The sequence below is a fragment of the Peromyscus maniculatus genome, chromosome 5 (assembly GCF_049852395.1).
Source record: "Peromyscus maniculatus bairdii isolate BWxNUB_F1_BW_parent chromosome 5, HU_Pman_BW_mat_3.1, whole genome shotgun sequence".
In the NCBI taxonomy this organism is placed as follows: Eukaryota; Metazoa; Chordata; class Mammalia; order Rodentia; family Cricetidae; genus Peromyscus; species Peromyscus maniculatus.
In genome coordinates, this window is record NC_134856.1 from 39811143 (window position 1) to 39829454 (window position 18312).

An 18312-nucleotide genomic window follows, 5' to 3' on the forward strand; every position below is an offset into this window, starting at 1 on the left:
CTGCTGCCTGACTTGATGCCCATCTCCTGATCTAGCTCCTCCACCAGCTGTCCTCTTCTCTGGCAAGCCTTCCGTAGCTCCTCACCACCCAAGCTGTGGTGTTCCCACGCAGGGCTCACCCTCCCCCAACTTCTGGCTCAGGAAGGCCTTTCTTGTAGCTCTTCTCTAAAGGCCATGGGATTGAAACACTGGCTGCTTTAAGCTCCTCTTTTTTTTTTTTTTTTCTTTTTTGGTTTTTTCGAGACAGGGTTTCTCTGTGTAGTTTTGGTGCCTGTCCTGGATCTCACTCTGGATCCACCACTGCCCAGCAAGCTCCTCTTTCTTAACACTGATCTTCAAGAGTTTCAACCCCAATTTGGCTGGACCTGGCTGCTCCAATGCCAAGTAACAGCATCTCCTGAGCTGGATGGGCCTCAGTAGTCTTCACACTTTCTAGCTTCTCCACTGCTCAGAGTACTGTGCAGCACCATTAGGGACCTGAGTTTCCACCCCCCCACCCCCACCCCTCCACCTCTTGCTCACTACAGGTGCCATTCTGGTGCTGTTTCTTGTACTCCTAATGTTGCTATGGCAGCTTGATGGTGCCTTGTGCCAGTCACCACTGGTCCTAGCCACCTTTCTCTCAGAGGAGCTCGATGACCCCATAGTTAGTGTTAAATTGGCCTTATTGGGCCCACCAAGCCCTGATGACACAAAATGCAAACAATTCCAGGTGACAAGGCAGCTGCCAACCTGTTGCTGGCAACCACGAGCGGCTGCTTCTGGCATTGTCATTTTCATTGTCTTGGGGGATTTGCTTTTTTGTTGTTTTCAGGTCAACAATTTTTTTACCGCACTTAACAAAATAAAAACCCTTACATAATGCTGGTGTGTCCGTTGCTGTGACAAAGTACCAAAGTGAACTTCAGGAGGAAAGGTTCACTGGGGCTCACATTTTGGTATCCTATCAATTGACTCCGTTTCTGGGTACATGGTGAGGCAGAGTATCCTAAAAGGGGGCCTGTCCTCAAGTAAACTTACTCACCTAGAAGCTGCAGGGAAGCAGAGAGCTAGAGGAAGCCAGGGACAAAACACACTATGCTCACAGTGACCGGCTTTCTCCAGCTGTGCGCTGCTTCCCGCAGTCCGCAGCACTTCCCAGTTAGCTCTTAAAGCATGACTGTCAACAGAGCTGCTTCTCCAGTGACGTTCAAGAATCCACCTCCTACCTCCATCAAAGAGCCTTGCTGGAGACCAAGCCTCCAACACATGAGGTTAGAGGCACAGTTCAGACGTAAAGAAACAGCTGGGATCTCAGAACTATGTCCTCTTGTACTTAATAAACCCGGCTCCTTTTCTCTCGTTTTAAAAGGACTAATGGTAGAAATGGCAGCAGTAGAATTCAAAAGTAGGGTAAGAGGCCAGCAAGATGGCTCAGAGTAAAAGGTACCTACTCCGAGCCTGATGACCTGAGTTCCATCCTTGGGATCCACCGCCCCACCCCTCAATTGTCCTCTGACTTCCACATGTACATCACCAGCATAAGTGCACACACACCACTCAAAAGTTAAAAGTGCTGATTTAAAAACATTTCACAAATAGGGTACAGTGTCACAGGTGCACCAATTTCAGAAATTAAGCCACTTAGACCCCCCTGATACGACCCTGCTCATGAGCACTCATGCATGTGCAGCATCAGTGAGTCTGAGTCTCATGAAATAACTATCAGATGAAACCTCTCCCAACCCAACACTGCCAGTTCTCCTCCGGTTACTCCACAAAACAGGAAGAGAAGAATGGAAGCTAAAGCCAAGCTGGCTCCTCCAGTGCAAGCAGGCTGGACGGCAGGTGACACAGCGCTGCTGTCACCCCGCACAAAGACAAGCGGGACTGATCGGCCGCTGTGGGAGAGAACAGAATGCAGTGACAGCAGCAGCCCTCTCGTCCCGTTTATTAAAGAAACAGTAAGAAAAGATACAATGCAGGAAAACACCAATCATCCTTCACATCAGGCTGAACGAAGCACAGTGATTCTCCCTTTCATCCCTCCACCCCCACCCCAATTCCCCAATGCCCCTCCACATCAGTTTCAGTTTTGAGGTTCTTTGATTGGGAGTACCAGTGTGAGAGGGAGCTGGATGATCAGAGGAGCCTTAAATCTGGCCACCTAAGTCCCAGGAGAAAGGAGCTGCAGGCCCAGTCTAGCAGAAATGTGGTGGGTCTGCGACTTGAGTGTCCACCTCAACATTCTGTGTTCAAGCCCCCAGGGAAAGGTCTGGCAGTAGAACATGGCCAGGTCCAGGGTGCCCAGGTCAGTACTGAAGCATGGTCCGCTCACCAATGCAGCATCACTAGACAGCAAGTGAGCCACTTCTCCAGTGGTGAGCGGGGGATTAGGACCTGCAGGCCAGTGTATCCCTGAGGAAAAGTCCACAAGAACAATTCAGGAAACCAGTAAGAAACAAGGAGCAGACGGCTGGGGTCAAAAGCACGGCAGGCCCCCGGAAGGCCAGAGACCCTTTTCTCGAGGCCAGGATCGTCCCCATCTGCCACAGTCCCTGTCTCACAAGTAACATTTGCCTTCAGTCAAGGAAAAAAGCAGAGGAAAAAGGCGGCTCATTTGAACGCGAGTCCCAGCTGTGTTCTTCAGACTGTATGTAGTTCCAGATCTACTCTTTCATCTAAGAGACAGCCCCAGCCCAGAACCACGGTGCTGGAAAACAGAGTGGCCCTGGAAGAAACATGGTATTTAAGGGGGTAACATTCCATTTGGGTACATCGCAGCCATTGGACCCCCTGGTCTGGGGAAAGCAGCTGGATTTGAACCAGGGAGGCTGCCTACCCTAGGAAATGGGACCACACTCTTGGCTACAGGGCCATTCATCCTTGGAAAGGAAGCTGGGTTAAGACCCAGGGTCCCTGTCGGCCTTGCAAAAGGAGCCTGGTTGATACCCACAGGGCCTGCTGGAGAAGAGCCCAGGTGCCCAGCAGCTGACCTTGGGAAAGCAACTTGACCGGGGCCTAATGGACCAGCAGACCTCGGGAAGGCAGCTGGACCTGGACCCTGCAGGCCAGAGGCCCTTGGAAAGTTAGCTTGGTTGGGGCCTAGTGGCCCAGAGGCTCTTGGGAAAATTGCTGGATTTGAGCCCTGGAGACCAGCAGACCTCTGAAAGGTACCTGGATTTGAAGCCAATGTGCCAGAAGACTGAGAAAAGGCAGCTGGGTTCAGTCCTCCTGATCCTGTCCCCCTTGGAAAGGCTCCAGCATTTACCCCCATTGGGCCACCTGGCCTTGAGAAATGAGCTGAATTAGGGCCCATGGGGCCAGGAGCCCTTGACATGGCAGAGGGATTTGGCCCCGGAAGGCCAATTCCTCGAGAGCTAGGACCCGTGTTTGGGCCTATGGGGCCAGGTACTCTTGTCATGTTAGGTGGGTTTGTGCCCATGTTTCCAGAAGCCTGCGAGAAAGCAGCTGAATTTGCTCCTAAAAGACCTGCTGCCCTTAGAATAGGGGCAAGATCTAAGCCTTGAGGTCCAGCCATTCTTAAGTTAAGACCAGATCCTGTACCCAAGAGGCCACCTGCTCTGGTGTCCAGATTTGGGCCTGGGCCTAGGCCACCAGCTCTCGGGTTGGGTCCAAGGCCTGGGCCTAGGCCACCAGCTCTCGGGTTGGGCCCCAGGCCTGGGCCTGGAAACATACCCGACCTAGGAGCTGCGTTTGTACCTAAAAAGCTCGATCTCAGATTAGGATTTGGTCCAGGGCCCAGGCCGACTGGCCTAGGATTGGGAGGACCAGTACCAGAGGATAAACCACCTGCCCTCAGGTTGGGTACACATCCAGGGCCCACAGGGCCACCACTTCTGGGGTCAGGACTTACTCCCAGGAGCCCACCTGCCCTTGGGTTGGCCATAGGGCCAGGGCCAGGAAGCCCCCCTAATCTGGGGTTAGACATAGGCCCTGGGCCTGGAAGAGCCCCTGTTCTAGGGTTTAAACCTGGTCCCGGTCCTGGTCCCGGTCCAGGTCCCAAAAGGCCACCTGGCCTTGGGAAAGAAACGGCACCTGTGCCAGTGGGGTTCATCCCTCTTGGAAAAGAAGCCATGCTTGGGTCACGAGCACCAGCAGGAAAATGTGCTGGATTTGAAGCCAATGAGCCTGATGAACTTGGAAAAGAAGTTGGATTCCTTGGAAATGGAGCCAGGTTTCCACCAAGAGATCCTGCTGCCATAAGGAAAGGATCTGAGTTCACACCCATTGGGTGGCCTGTGTTCATAACAGGCCCTCCCTGATGTCCCAGGGAACCGTCCAGCCGTCCTCGAGGTGGCAACGGCGCACGAGTCCAAGGAGTTGGCCGCTCTCTAAGGAAAATGCGGGGTTCTTTCATACTTTCTTGGGAACGTTGGTGATAATAGGCTTAGGGCGAGTTTTGAAAAGGATCTTGTTTCTGATGAGTGCCGTCACCACGTACCGAGTGCCAGTCTCTCGACCAAGCTCATCACAGTCCTGCTCCCCAAGAGTGCGTTTGACAAGGACTGCAAAAGGTTTCTCCAGGTGGACGATTTTCCCATACAGGATGTGATGCCCCACGATCAGCACAGGGATTCCCTTTGGCAGAACAAGAAGGAGATGCCTGAGGTTGAGGGCAACGCCATTCCTCTCAGGTGCCTTTAAAAGCTGCTCTTGGCAGGAATGCTGGCACCTCTCAGTCCCTAATCTGTCCCGTACTGGACAATCCACCCTTGTCCCTTTCTATTCTTTCTAGCCCCATGTAAAGAGCATTTCCACTTTTAGGACCCTTGCAGATTCCCCAAGGCTCCATTTCCCTGCCACTTCGGAGGCGGGGGAACAGCAAGCAGACAGCTCTGCAGACTGGCTGACCCTCGAGCGACAGACCCGAGGACAGTCCTCACACTGGGGCCTGGGAGCACCACCTTGGTGTAGCTTACTTTACTGAGGCATACGGCAGGGAAAAAAAGACCCCTCACCTCAGTGGTGTAATGTAGGTCTCCCAGGAGGTTTCCAGCTAATCCGGTGCTGTAGCGAGCCTCGATCTCCCCCTGTAGTTCCATCAGCACCCATTCTGCCAGGCCTCCAGCCCCCGTACTGCAAGCAAAGGGCTGGCGGTTACAATATTTTTGAGTGGTGAAGGATGAGTAGTGTCCTACACCTACACCACCGTCAGAGGCCCAAAGGAGCTCTTTGTTGAATACAAGTTCTTGGGAAATTGGGTAGGTAGTGCTGGGAACTGAAATAGAGATCTTAATGCAACTATTTATGTAAGATATACCTGGGGACCCTAATTCTTCCAGAATAGTGTGAAACCAGGATAGCCCTTGACACTCAAGCTAAGTAAAATTTTAAAACATACTCACCTGGAAATAACAATTTGCACCATGAGCCTTCCTTCTTTAAAAAAGCAACTGAAAAACTGAAGAAAAAAGAAAAAAACACCTTTAGGGCAACAATAATTATAGCTAGTATTTACCACTTAACTGTGTGATAGGTACCTTTTCCTCTTGAGAGGGGATCTCTAGTTCAGGCTGTCCATGTCATCTTCATGGAGTTGAGGATGACCTTGAATTTCTGACTCTCCTGCCTCTACCTCCAGCTTATGTGTTGGGCTTCACACATGCCAGGCCAGCACTCTACCAACCAAGTTTTAAAGGTCTTACACTCCCAGCCCAATGTGTGACAGGCACTTTTCTAAGTGCTTCTGACACGTTCTCTACCAGCAATCCCATAAGGGCTAGGCCTCCTTGCTGACAACAACAGCTGGACTGTGACACACTCAGGCACACTCCAGCAAATCATAAGGTGAGCTCCTTCTTTTTTCTTTTTGGTTTGGTGTTTTGCAGACAGGGTTTTTCTGTGTAGCTTTGGAGCCTGTTCTGAAACTCGCTCTACAGACCAGGCTGGACTCGAACTCATAGAGTCTGCTTGCCTCTGCCTCCTGAGTGCCACCAACGCCCAGCAATTTCTTTTTCTTTTCTTTCTTTTTTTTTTGAGAGAGGGTTTCACTATGTAACTCTGGCTACCCTGGAACTGTGCAGAGAAGGTTCTGCCTCCTGAGTCATGGAATTAAAGACATGTGCCATTCTAATGTGACTCTCAACTAGTGACCACCTCTTAGAAGTGAAAAATACTTATACTTTCACACTATACAACAGTGCCACCTGGTGGCAATTTTGAGTACCCTAAAAGCTTGATGCTGCTATCTGGCTTCATTTGCCCTTGTGCCTGCCATTCAGGGAGAGAGACTGAGATTGATTGGACTGGGGGACCAAAGCTAGTTTCTGGTTGTCTCTTGAATGAGACAACATATAGTGTTACCAACCATGGTGTAAAAGGTATTATAATTGTACTCAAACGCAGCAAAAACACTAATCAGGATTTTCCCCCATTTTTTGTTTTTTCCTGTTTAAGCCAAGGGCTTACAACACAACTAAGGCTGGCCTGGGACTCTAGATCTACTCTTGCCTCAGCCTCCAGAGTTAGGACTACAGCTGGCACCAGCATGCCATTTAATAGGTTCCTTTACTGGTTGTCGCCACTCTGGACCTCCAGTAGGCTTGTTTTATGACAGAACCTCTTTCCAGAGCACCAAAAACATTGCATCAGCAGCTAACAGATTTGGAATCGTCACTATGGACCACATGCTATACACATGCGAACATGGTATTTTAATCAACATGGCAACTCTAATAAGAGGTACTCATTCCTCCTTTGCAGTTGAGGATACTGGGTCACACACAGACAAAATCACTTATTGATATATGGTACATAATCAACTAGAGTATAGGTAGTAAAGCCAAGACAGGAAACTGGGCCATCTAGTTACTTAAAAATCACTACTTGATTTTCCCTTCCCAGAGGACAAAACCCAGTGCTAGCAAGAATGAAAAGGCATTTAGGCACTCAGTGACAACATATTTAAGTGCTGTTCACAACAGCAAAAGGGCACCAAGACTAGAACTTTGAGTAAGTTAGGCTTCTGCACCAAAATAGGTTGCGGCCCCACCCAAGAAAAGGCAATTTATCAGCTTCAAACAAGACCAGTGGAAGACCCTAACCTAAGTAGTTTTTTGAGACCAGGTCCATCTTTTGAATTTGCAAACCTTCTGTTTGAACCTCCTGAGCACTGAATCAAAGGCATGTGGCACTAAGGCCTACTTCCAAAGCACTTCTGAAGTGAAAGGACAGCAATCCAAATTCAAAAGGCTCAAGTTCAAGTTCCAGCTTGTAAAGTGGAAAGCTACTGTACGATCTCACACAGGTCACTAAATGACTAGGGGCTAACACCTAGGTTATGACTCACTAGAGTCATGACTAAATATAACACATGCAAGACTGCTTAGACTCATAACCTATTGAGAACAGCTAATTTTTCAGATTGTAAAGTAAGCAATTCAGCTTATGTGAGGTGGGTTGTCAGGGTGAAGGCTGGAGGGGCAGGAAGAGGAAAGAGAGGGGGGAATCTGTGGTATCTAAAAATGAATAAAAAATTCCTTAATAAAAAAGTCTCAATAATTCATCAAGTATGCAATACACAGAAAGGCCAGGGCTGCACAGACCAAGTTCTTTCAAACAAGCTTTTGATAATGATGATGCAGTCAGGGTATGATGAGAAGTGTAAGCTACAGCAAACTAAGGTGGTCTAAGGAAACTGACAGATAAGTCATGTAAGTGAACAGCAGAGTCTAAGAAGAGGAAAAAGATAACCCACTTCCTGGGACTAGGGAGACGGCTCAGTAGGTTCAACCATGCAAACATGAGCACCTGAGTTCACATCTGCAGAACTCATGAAAACACTAAACATGCAGCATTAGCACCTGAAATGGCAGTGGCCTTGTGAGATGGGAGCAAAGGCAAACGAACCCTTGAAAACTTGAAGGTATGCAGTGAAACCACCACCAAGACACTGTCTCAAGGCAGAAGACAAGGACTGAATTTAAGGTTGTCCTCCATATTCATATTTGCATACATACACCATACACGTGTACCAAAATACCACACTTCCTGAAGACTAATTTCAATGTTTATGTGCTTTTTATTCACAGGAATGAGATAAGATTAGAGACAATGTGGATGCAAGGTATTTTCAATGCATTCTCTGCTTCCTGGGTAAGAACTAACAACAATGGACTAAGAAGTGGCACTTGCATACCTACCCATGGGGCTTCAGTTGAAAACATACATCTTTATACACAGATGCAGAAGGCCTTGCCTGAGCTATTTCTATTGATACTGGCAAACATCTGGCAATGCCCTGGAAAATAGTAATTCTATAGCACACCCTTGGACATTCTGTGGCTGTACCCCATCAAGCCTGTAACAGCTTATGATAAATCTACTTAGGTGCTTTACGTACATAGAAAAAGTAATGCAAGCTCCGTGGGTCAGTCTAGCTTGGATGCACCTATGTACTGATACATAGGTTATATTTATTGATTTGGGTATATGAGGTTATATTTACCAAATAAGAAACACTGGGGAATGTTTAAATTCTTTCTAATAAATTTTGAAATTCTACTTTTATGCCTTAACATTTCCTGTACCATCTAAATTCTATTACTCCTTTGCTTGCTCCTTGAGATCACTAGACAACTATCCACAGGGCTAATTAAGTGCTGAACTGAGGATACAGCTGACGGAGCTGACAGGAGTGTGAACATGTACTCCAGTCAGCATGTATTTTATTCAAAAAGCTATGAAAAGCCAGCTGTGGTGGTACACATCTGTAATCCCTGCACTTGGGAGGCTGAGGTAGGAAGACTGAATTCCTACCCAGCTACACAGTAAGATCCTGTTTCTAAAAACAAAAATGAGTATGACAGTGAGCATCTTAATTTGTATCTATCTCCTTGAGATTAGGCAGGAGAAAAACCTGCAAAAGAGGAGGTCAAGTATTGTAGGAGCAGAATACCTCTAATCTGAAAACATGAAATGCTACCAAATATGAAAAATTTAAAGCAGGTCAGGGCACTAGTATCAAATTTCAGATTTTTCAGTTTTATCAGTTTAAATATGCTCATCTGCTAAGTCGATGCAAATATTCCAAAATCTGAAGTACTTCTCATGTGAATTGAATAATGCTTAACCTGTAACAAGCCAAATTCTGTTAGTAGTAACAAAGAACAAAAACATTACAGTGAAAATTCTCTGTAAGGCATCAATTTCTGAGTCTTACTTCATCCTAACACTAAGAGACAACTAGGTTGTCTAAGATTTGGCTCGTTTAGAAAAGCAGCAGTGTTATCCAATAAAAAAAGAGCTCTCGTGTCAATAATCTTTTGGAACATTTACTGATTATCTCTTTTCATCCTGACATGGTCATTACAATCTTGATAGGTTAAGCAGGATTAGAAAAGCCAAAGGTTAAGCAACTGGTCACATACTAGTAAGTAGTAAAGGTAATGTGACACTAACCACTCCACAGTATGGCCTTCTTCGGTCCTCTCACTAGCCCCTTCTCATACAGAACTTCTGAGATCTAGTTGCCTTGCAATTGGCCTCCTTCTACAAAACTGCAACCTTGTAACTTGTCTCAAATGTAGCTAATAATTCAAACTAACACATCAAAGTAGTTAACAATTAAGCTAGCTATTATCCACATTTAGGTTTCTGAAACCTTTAAAAGTCAAATTCAATGCCACTTTCAAGATTCAAAATTATACCCTAAACCTCTGGCCCTCATTGAGGAAAAGAAGCCATGAGGACTGAGGACATTTTTGTCATAGGTTCCTTTAGAGAACAGCCTGATCAATGACCCTCCATTAACTTCCCAAAATAAAATGTGATTATGATATATAGCTAATCATACAAATAGAAAAACAAAGGACTGTGACAATGATTTAACAACATACAAAATTTTCTAGGACTAAACAATGTTTCATAAAGGTCCATTATATCAGCCTGGTCTACAGAGCAAGTTCCAGGACAGCCAGGGCTACACAGAGAAACCCTGTCTGGAAACAAACAAACAAAAAAGTCCATTATAACACATCTAAACATCTTGTGCTGTCTTTCACTTTTTCTGCTGTGGATTAAACCAATGTATAAGATAGGCATTACCTCTACCAGTATTTTTGGGTTTTCCTGTTTTAAAGGGAATCTTGTAATTTTCCAAAACTACACTCTAAAATTCATTTCTTCAAAAATTAGGGAAAAATGATTTAGCCATTTTAAAGTATAAAAAAGTTAAACATATTTCTTAGTATATGTCAATGTCACTAATACCACATTGATAATTATTGTCAATGTTTACAATGAATAAAAACAGCCTATAAAAACAGGCCATCAAAATCAACTTTATAACTGCATGACAATTCAAACACTACAGTCATGGTTTACCAAACTGCTTCAGTAATTAAGCTCTACAAGGTTATTTCTCTAAATACGACAACTATTTCTCTATGTGCCTTTCTGCCAAATGAACAACCGAGGAAGTTGTATATATGACTGAATACAAATCACTTTTATTACCAGTGTTATGGTGGTTTTGTGACTGGAGGGAATGTTTGATTCTAATTTCTAAGGGGACCTTGATGGGGTTAAAGTCTAAACTACTCTAAGTGAGACACTTGCTCCCCTCCAAAAAGGGGCTGTGGAGGGGAAATGGAACTGAATGCTTCCGAACTTTTCATTAGTGAACAATGTTTTCAAAACGTGTTTAGATACTATGCATACACGTGGTACGTTCCCATCACGTGGTAGGATTCCTCCATGGAGGGAATCAATTACTGTTATTTGTAGACAATGGGTAGAAAAGATGGCTTCGGTCGATTTGAGTTACTCCGGTTTTCTCCATCTTCTGCTACTCTGCCCCCCATCTCAACCTTTCCTCCACTTCCTGGCATTACAGTCTCTTCCTCCCAACCCTTTCTGGCCGCGCGGCAGTTGTGAGGGAGGTTCCCCTCTTTGCTAGATTCTTCTCTCATTTCTTCTATGTCCTCCACCCTGTACCCCCTCCCATCAACTGGACAAACTCTTTCTACTTGTAAGCCACTTTCTGGAACTCCCTCTCCCCTTTCAACTTCCTTCCAATTACCCCAGACTACTAGTGGAACTGTTTTACCAAGGTGTTTAACCCTCCATCTACCTCCCTAAGAAACTAACCCCCCCCTCCGCAACACTCTTATTTAAACTGCTTTCCTCCATAGCCCCTACCAGTCTTCAAATCCTTTATCCTCCTCCCAAAGATTCCTCTTTCAACTAACTACCTTCCTCTACTACCATTCAAAACTATCTAAAATTGTTCCCAGGCCCGCTTCTCTAGAACACCACCCTCCTCAACTCTAGGCTTCACTCCACCCACAAAGATCACTCCACCCGAGATCACTCTGCCACTACCCTCCAAATAATGTCTCCCGGCAACTTCCTCCCCCCCCCCCCCACGATTTAAAATAAATGTCCCCTGGAACCAGCCTCCCATTTCTGTCAGCTCCGCCCAACACCCATTTAAGTCTCCTTCTGCCATTCCCGCTTCTTTCTGGGTTCCAAGTCCACTCTACTCTCGGAGGCCTCCCGACCGGGGACTGAGCCCCTTTCCCCCGCACATACCTCGAGGATCCGGCCCGCGCCGCCCCCTGCTCCGTCCTCCGCCCGCGCTCCGCCAGTCTTTCCACCTTTCTCCCACTCCGCCCAGCTCGCTCGCTCCCTTCCTTCCTTCTTCGGTCCTTGCACAGCTCCCCGTCCCCCAAGCTGCCCCGGCCTGCTGAGGGCTAGCCTCGGCCCCCGCGGCCCTCCAGCTCCCTGGCCCGGCATGCGCCCCTCCCCCGCCCGCTCCCCGCCCCTCCGCTCGCCATTCTTCTCCCCGAGCCGCGCGCCCCGCCCGGCCCCGGCTCCCTAGCTGGCCGCTCCTTCCGCGCTCTCGCCCCGGCTCCCGCCTCCGGCCTCATTCCCCGCGGCCCCCCGCGCCCCCCACCCGCGGCCTGACCTGCAATGGCGGCCGCCGAGCGCGGCGCCGCGCGGCCAACGGGCGACAACCGAACCTCCCGCCGCCGTCGCCGCCGCCGCGAGCATTGCCTGCGCACTTCCGGCCTCACTCCGCCAAGTGCTTCCGGGACAGAGCTGGCGAGCGCGCGCGCGCACGTGGGGCCGGGGGGAGAGAGGCGAGGTCCCGGCTAGCGAGCGAGTGCCGGGCGGTAGGTAGGTGAGTTCGGGAAGAACCTCTGGCGGCAGCTGGAACAGTGGGTTCTGGGGGTGGGGAGTGCTGCTCACCCGGGGTCGGGGGCCCGCGGGCCTCGTCAGATAGCCGGTTCCGAGGAGTGGAAGTCACTCGGTGGACTTAGGAGAGGGCAGGGGTGGCGGACACCTCCCGCTCATCAGAACGTGCCCGCACTGCCTGTGCCTTCCTAACCTCGAGAGTGGACGAGTGAGGCTCGAACAAGTTCCACTCCCAGTGGAAAAAAATCACCCAGTCCTGTCGCTGCCCACTTGTGCTGTGGGTTTCCTTCCCCTCCCCCATCAGCCTCGAGTCGCTGTCTTAGAGTGGATCTGTCATTTGCAAACTTAGTCAAGTTAAGAGTTTAGCATTCTTGCTAAAAATGCCCATTTTCAAACTCTCTTCCTCCTCCAATGGGTTAGAAAGATAAGGAATGGAGTAGGCCTTTGGGGGTTAATTTATTGAAGCATCCGTATTGAGTTTCTGGAGGTTGAGCCTTGCTGGGCACAACAGCATTATTAGAAATGAACTTAAGTGAGAGATCTTTGAAATCTCCCATCCAACAGTGATGATAGTAAAATTGAATGCATGGTAGATTCTCCAGTTAATGTTTAACAATGTCTTTTTTGTCCCCCCAGGAATGGGTGAATTTAAGGTCCATCGAGTCCGTTTCTTTAATTATGTTCCATCAGGCATCCGCTGTGTGGCTTACAATAACCAGTCAAACAGATTGGCTGTTTCGAGAACAGATGGCACGGTGGAAATTTATAACTTGTCAGCAAACTACTTTCAGGAGAAAGTAAGTTTTTAGGGAGCCTGGTGTGGAGTTCCTGATGTTAATTTTAATTCAAGTCTACAACTTACATGTATGTCCTATCTTCAGGTAGATCAAGTGACTCTGCTTGCTATGGAATTGTTTAGAATTACAGAACTTCGGTAGCTTATAAGAGACCCCTTGATTGGTGAATGCAGCTCAGGAGTTTGTCTATCTGAAGTTGTTTAGAAAGATCCTACCTAGGAATTGTGTGTCACTAGATGCCATTTGGGGACTGAAGTTTGCTGGATCTTTTGGCCACTATAAGAAAGAAAGGAACTTGTTGATGAGATCATGTGATTTTGGTAAAATATATATATCCTGTTGGGGGCCTTCGTATGCATTCCATTGTCAATTTAAAGTCTTCAAATGTAATATCAGAAAACTCTGGTAACATGACAGCAAGTAGACTCCCAAGTTCACCTGTCTCCAAGGATATGGACTTAGTTGTCTATATTTGGGAGTAGAGGAGGTTTTTTTTGTTTGTTTGTTTGTTTTTTGTTTTTCAAGACAGGGTTTTTCTGTGTAGCTTTGCACCTGTCCTGGAACTCACTTGGTAGCCCAGGCTGGCCTCGAACTCACAGAGATCCACCTGCCTCTGCCTCCCGAGTGGGATTAAAGATGTGCGCCACCACCGCCAGGCTAGAGGAGGTTTTTAATTAGATGAAATGTCTTTGGGTACACATAAAGAATCATTTGTGTACCAGTATTTTACTTACCTACATGTATGTGCACCTCAAGTGTGCCTAATGCCCATGGTAGTCCGTAGAGGCCATTAGATCCCCTAGAACTGGAGTTAGAAGTGGTTATGAGCTACCATTGGGTGCTGGGCCCCTCTGCAAGAGCAACAAGTGCTCTTAACTGTTGAGCCATCTCTCCAGCTCCAGAGACTTTCCTCCCAAGGGCACTGGTTCCTAATTTTCTTCAGGTGCAAAACGCAACTCAGTTCAACAGAGAAGACATGGGTAAATTAGTGTTCGTGTCCAGCAGCCTGGCATTTGTTGAGACTTAGACATTCTGTAAATGTTTCTAAGAGAATGAGTGAGTGTCAAGTACTGGTATTAAGACAAGTGTTAGAGCTTTTACATTCATGAAGAAAGATCCGTAACAGTTTCTGACCTGTATAATAAAGCTGGCAGAAGTAGTCTTGACAATTAGGGATCCTTCTCAGAGTTGATGTACTGAAGAACTAATGTGTGTATAACAGTTGCAGGCCCTTTCCCACAAGTGGGTCATTGCTAGAAACAGGACAGAAATGCTTGGGTGTACACTTGTTGCATGCTGTGACTTTTCTGTTTGTCATTTATAACCACTATACTTGCATAATTTGTATATTTGCTTAATGGCCTCTTCACTGCTTAACTTCAAGTTGTGTAAAATGGGGAACTGCTATGGCAGCAATGATTGACTGTATTCCAGCTCTTTGTCTAGTGCAAAGAGGACTGTTGAGTGGTAAGTCCTCCATTTCTTACCTACCCTCCCTTGTGTTCTGTCATTCTCCTGTGGGTATTTTTAATAGCTAACTAACTCAGGCTCATCTTCTGTTTTCCCCATTCTCCTTTCCTATTCACTAAAATTAGGCCAGGCAGTGGTGGTACACACCTTTAATTCCAGCAGAGGCAGGGGGATCTCTGAGTTCAGGGCCAGCGTGGTCTACAGAGTGGACTCCAGAACAGCCAGGGTTACACAGAGAAACCCTGTCTCAAAAAAACAAAAAAAGGATTACTAACCTCTGGCTGGGTAAGATGGTTCAGTGGGTAAAGGCGTTTGCTTCCAAGACTGATGGCCCAGTTTGATCTCTGCTACCCCTGGGTAGAAGGGGAGACCGGCCCCTGCCACTTGTCCTTTGACCTTTATATACACACGCACATGTATGCACAGATACATACACATTAAATAAAAAAACAATAAAGGATTGCTGACCTCCGTCACATCATTAGAGAAAGAAAAGACGGGGAGCTAGGAGTAAGGAGAGCTGTGTTCCCTCCGTTCCATTGACGTCAGCCTTTTGGACAAGCCGCTTAACCCATGTGTCTCTTGGCCTTGCAAATTCAGATAGGAAACATAGTCTCTTTGTGTCAGAGAGGCATAAAGTTAAAATGCCTTGATATATATGAAAATATGGAATATCCAGAAAAAAGTACTTAGAAATCTGAGATTATGGCCAGGTGGGTGTGGTGCTGGTACACACCTTTAGTCCCAGGACTCAAAAGACAGAAGCAGGCTTATTTCTGTGAGTTCTGGGCCAACCTGATAGCCAGGCTCTGCCTCACAAGTGTTGGGATTAAAGGCGTATGCCACCCGGCCTATTTTGGACAACTCTAGACACATAAAGTGAACACACTGGCCTTCAGCCTGTGTACAGTCCTGCATCTCTTGTGTTTTTGTCATTATGTTTTATCTCTTGATAAGGTATGTTTTGAGAAATGTATTAGTAGTTGATCATTAGAGAGTTGGCTTATACAAACCCACCATTGTATAGCCTTATTGTATAGACATCTAAATCTGTATTGGAATGCTCTAGACAGTTGTAACATAATGGATAATATTTGTGTGTTTAAACACAGAACAAGTACAGTAGAAATAACTACAAAAGATTAGCAATAATAGGCCTACATAAAGGCAGTTAGTTTGAATGGTGGTTGCAAGACTGGAAGTTACTGTTGGTTAGTAAGCAAGTGATCAGTGAATTCTAAGGTCGAGGATAGGAGAGTACACTATTTCCGATTTTCTTAACACTATCCATTAGGGTACACTAAATTTACTGGCATTTCTCCGGGTTTGTGTGTGTGTGTGTGTGTGTGTGTGTGTGTGTGTGTGTGTGTGTGTGCAATGTATCTCTATAAATCAGAGGACAGCCTGGGGGAATCAGTTCTTCCTACCATATGGGTCCTAGGTGTTGAATTTGGGTCCTCAGTCTTGGTAGCAGGCACCTTTACAAATTAAACCACCTTCTATTCCCCAAATACTTATTTTATATCCTTGTTCCATATGCCATTTTATTTTACTTTTAAAACTTGGTTGGTTTTGTTGTTAAAAACTAAATCATCCATTGTATAGCATAACTGTGGCTGCCTGGTTAGTAAGAAGACCAAAATCCTAGATAGGCAAACTGGTTTTGTGGGGTGGGGGTGGGAACGAATTATTATCTCTGTGATCCCCACAACCTGCAGAGAGAGATGATCTTCGGACAGCAAGAAGGCAGTTTGGGGTATTGGTTCAGACATCTGGAGTCTGACCCCAAGTAGCTTATTTTTGGCATATTTAAGCACAGCACAATTTAGTAATCAATCCTGCATATACAGCAAAGCACACATAAATCTCCTTGAGAAACAAAGTAAGCTAAATGCAGATCAGACGGGACTACACAGAAACTTTGTAAAATCTATGAAGATGGATTCTATAGATTGACTGAGAGAAACAAGCTTACCATAGGGTCTGGGAGAGATCAGGTGCCTAAAAAGTCTAGCCACACAGATAGCACAAAGGCTAGTAAGCTCCCAGCCTTCTAGGTTGATAAGAGGTTATGCGTTCCATCACTTGAAAGGAACAGCCCTGTGTACTAACATTCCGGGTTCCCCTAGTGCTTATCTGTGAGCACAGAGACCTTTGTGTCTTTTACAAGCAACCATTCAAGAAGTTTACAATAGTTTTTAAGAAATTATTTATCTCACATCTAATTAGATACATCAAACCAGCTTTTTTTATGCATGGAGGCTCACTGTAGCCTACACTGGCTTCAGATTTAAAGTAATCCTCCTGCCTCAGCTTCCTGAGTGCTAGGATTGGAGTCATAAGCCACCACACCTGGCTAAATCAATCTTGAATATCTTTTTTTTTCTTTTTGGTTTTTCGAGACAGGGTTTCTCTGTGTAGCTTTGCGCCTTTCCTGGAGCTCACTTGGTAGCCCAGGCTGGCCTCGAACTCACAGAGATCCGCCTGGCTCTGCCTCCCGAGTGCTGGGATTAAAGGCGTGCGCCACCAACGCCCGGCTCAATCTTGAATATCTTAATTCTTAAATATTAGTTGAAAAGCTTCTTCCGAATTAGTCCTAGTTTAAAAGAAAGAGAATCAAACATATAACTAAAGTACAGTAATAATTAAGTAGCTAAAATTTGAAGCTGAAAGAAAAGTCTAATAGACATAAATGTCTGATAGTGACAAACTCTGTGCTAGATATTTGTGGGTAAATACTCGGCAAGAGCTGTTGATTGATGAATTCATGGCAAGTTGGGGGTTACAATGTTTCTGTAGTTTTGAATTCAGGGCAGGTTGAAAAGTTACAATGTTTCTGTAGTTTTTCCCAGGTCATGAATCTCGAGCTACAGAAGCCCTGTGTTGGGCAGAAGGACAGCGGCTCTTCAGTGCTGGACTCAACGGGGAAATTCTTGAGTATGACCTCCAGGCACTAAACATCAAATATGCTCTGGATGCCTTTGGAGGACCTATTTGGAGTATGACTGCCAGCCCCAGTGGCTCTCAGCTTTTGGTCAGTAAGCAACTATGGGTAATTCAAAATAGAGTACTTTTACGCTCGCTCAAACTTCCTTCCCCATGCTTATGTCACGTAGAAATCCCAAGCTTAGCAAGGTATCAGGACTCATAAGACAAAATATTGGAATTGGCAATGAAGGTTGAAAATCCCTGGCTGGAGAGATAGCTCATCAGTTAAGAGCACTGGCTGCTCTTGCACAGGATCTGGTTTTGATTCCCAGCACCCACATGGTGGTGGCTCACAACAGTCCTAACTCCACTTCCAAGGGATCTGACACCTCCTAGCCTCCATGGGCACTATACATAAGTGGTGCAATACATGTATACAGTCAAAGCTCACATAGATAGACAATAATAAACCACTGCTCACTTTGCCCTTAGGCTGTTAGCTTGGTGTTTTGGAATATTTGTACACTGTGAAGATGTGTTGCTGTGATTGGTGTAATAAAGAGCTAAATGGCTAAGAGCTAGGCAGGAGGTATAGGCGGGACTTGTGGGCAGAGAGAGGAGGAAGTCAGAGGAGACACAGAGGAAGCAGGATGGGCAGTACATGACAGAATGCAGATTAATAGAAATGGGTAAATTTAAGTTATAACAGCTAGTTAAAAACAAGCCTAAGCTAAGGCCAAGTTTTCATAATTTATATAATAAGTCTGGGAGCTGGCTGGTGGGACAGAGAAAGACTTATTACAGATTGGACCTTGTTTTCACTTGTGAAATGTCATGGTTAATTAATTTCAGAATTTTCTAAACTTCTTTGGAACTAAGAAATGTAGAGACTAGTTTTGTTTTGGTTTTTAGGGTGTGGTGGGGGAGGGTGGTTTCAAGACAGGGTTCTCTGTGTAGTTTTGGTGCCTGTCCTGGA

General features: G+C 46.2%; 3 protein-coding genes across 6 annotated transcripts in view; 1 reads left to right on the forward strand and 2 right to left on the reverse strand.

Annotated features, from left to right (window-relative positions):
- Positions 1-1914: 1914 nt before the first annotated feature.
- Positions 1915-4360, reverse strand: Derpc (DERPC proline and glycine rich nuclear protein). The gene has a single exon (XM_042277639.2). The coding sequence runs from the start codon at positions 4358-4360 to the stop codon at positions 2729-2731; it is 1632 nt and encodes a 543-aa protein (XP_042133573.2). The 3' UTR covers positions 1915-2728.
- On the reverse strand, positions 1915-12026 carry Chtf8 (chromosome transmission fidelity factor 8). Of its 3 annotated transcripts, none has more exons than XM_042277640.2 (4): positions 11912-12026; positions 5349-5404; positions 4962-5079; positions 1915-4581 (listed from the first exon to the last, which is right to left on the reverse strand). In XM_042277640.2, exons 2-4 carry the CDS (start codon positions 5369-5371, stop codon positions 4357-4359), a joined length of 366 nt encoding a protein of 121 aa, XP_042133574.2. In that variant the 5' UTR covers positions 5372-5404; positions 11912-12026; the 3' UTR covers positions 1915-4356. The 3 variants fall into 3 exon arrangements, with proteins under 3 accessions (XP_042133574.2, XP_006974215.3, XP_076428233.1); XM_006974153.4 differs by lacking the exon at positions 11912-12026 and adding an exon at positions 11536-11735; XM_076572118.1 differs by lacking the exon at positions 11912-12026 and adding an exon at positions 5484-6146.
- Utp4 (UTP4 small subunit processome component) overlaps positions 12005-18312 on the forward strand; it is a 32582-nt gene continuing 26274 nt past the window's right edge. Inside the window, exons 1-3 of one of the 2 annotated variants that reach the window (XM_042277634.2) lie at positions 12005-12127; positions 12778-12938; positions 17251-17442. In XM_042277634.2, the coding sequence (XP_042133568.1) occupies positions 12780-12938; positions 17251-17442 (351 nt within the window). In that variant the 5' untranslated portion in view covers positions 12005-12127; positions 12778-12779. The remainder of the gene's footprint in view (positions 12128-12777; positions 12939-17250; positions 17443-18312) is intronic. The other variant, XM_042277635.2, reaches the window with a different exon arrangement.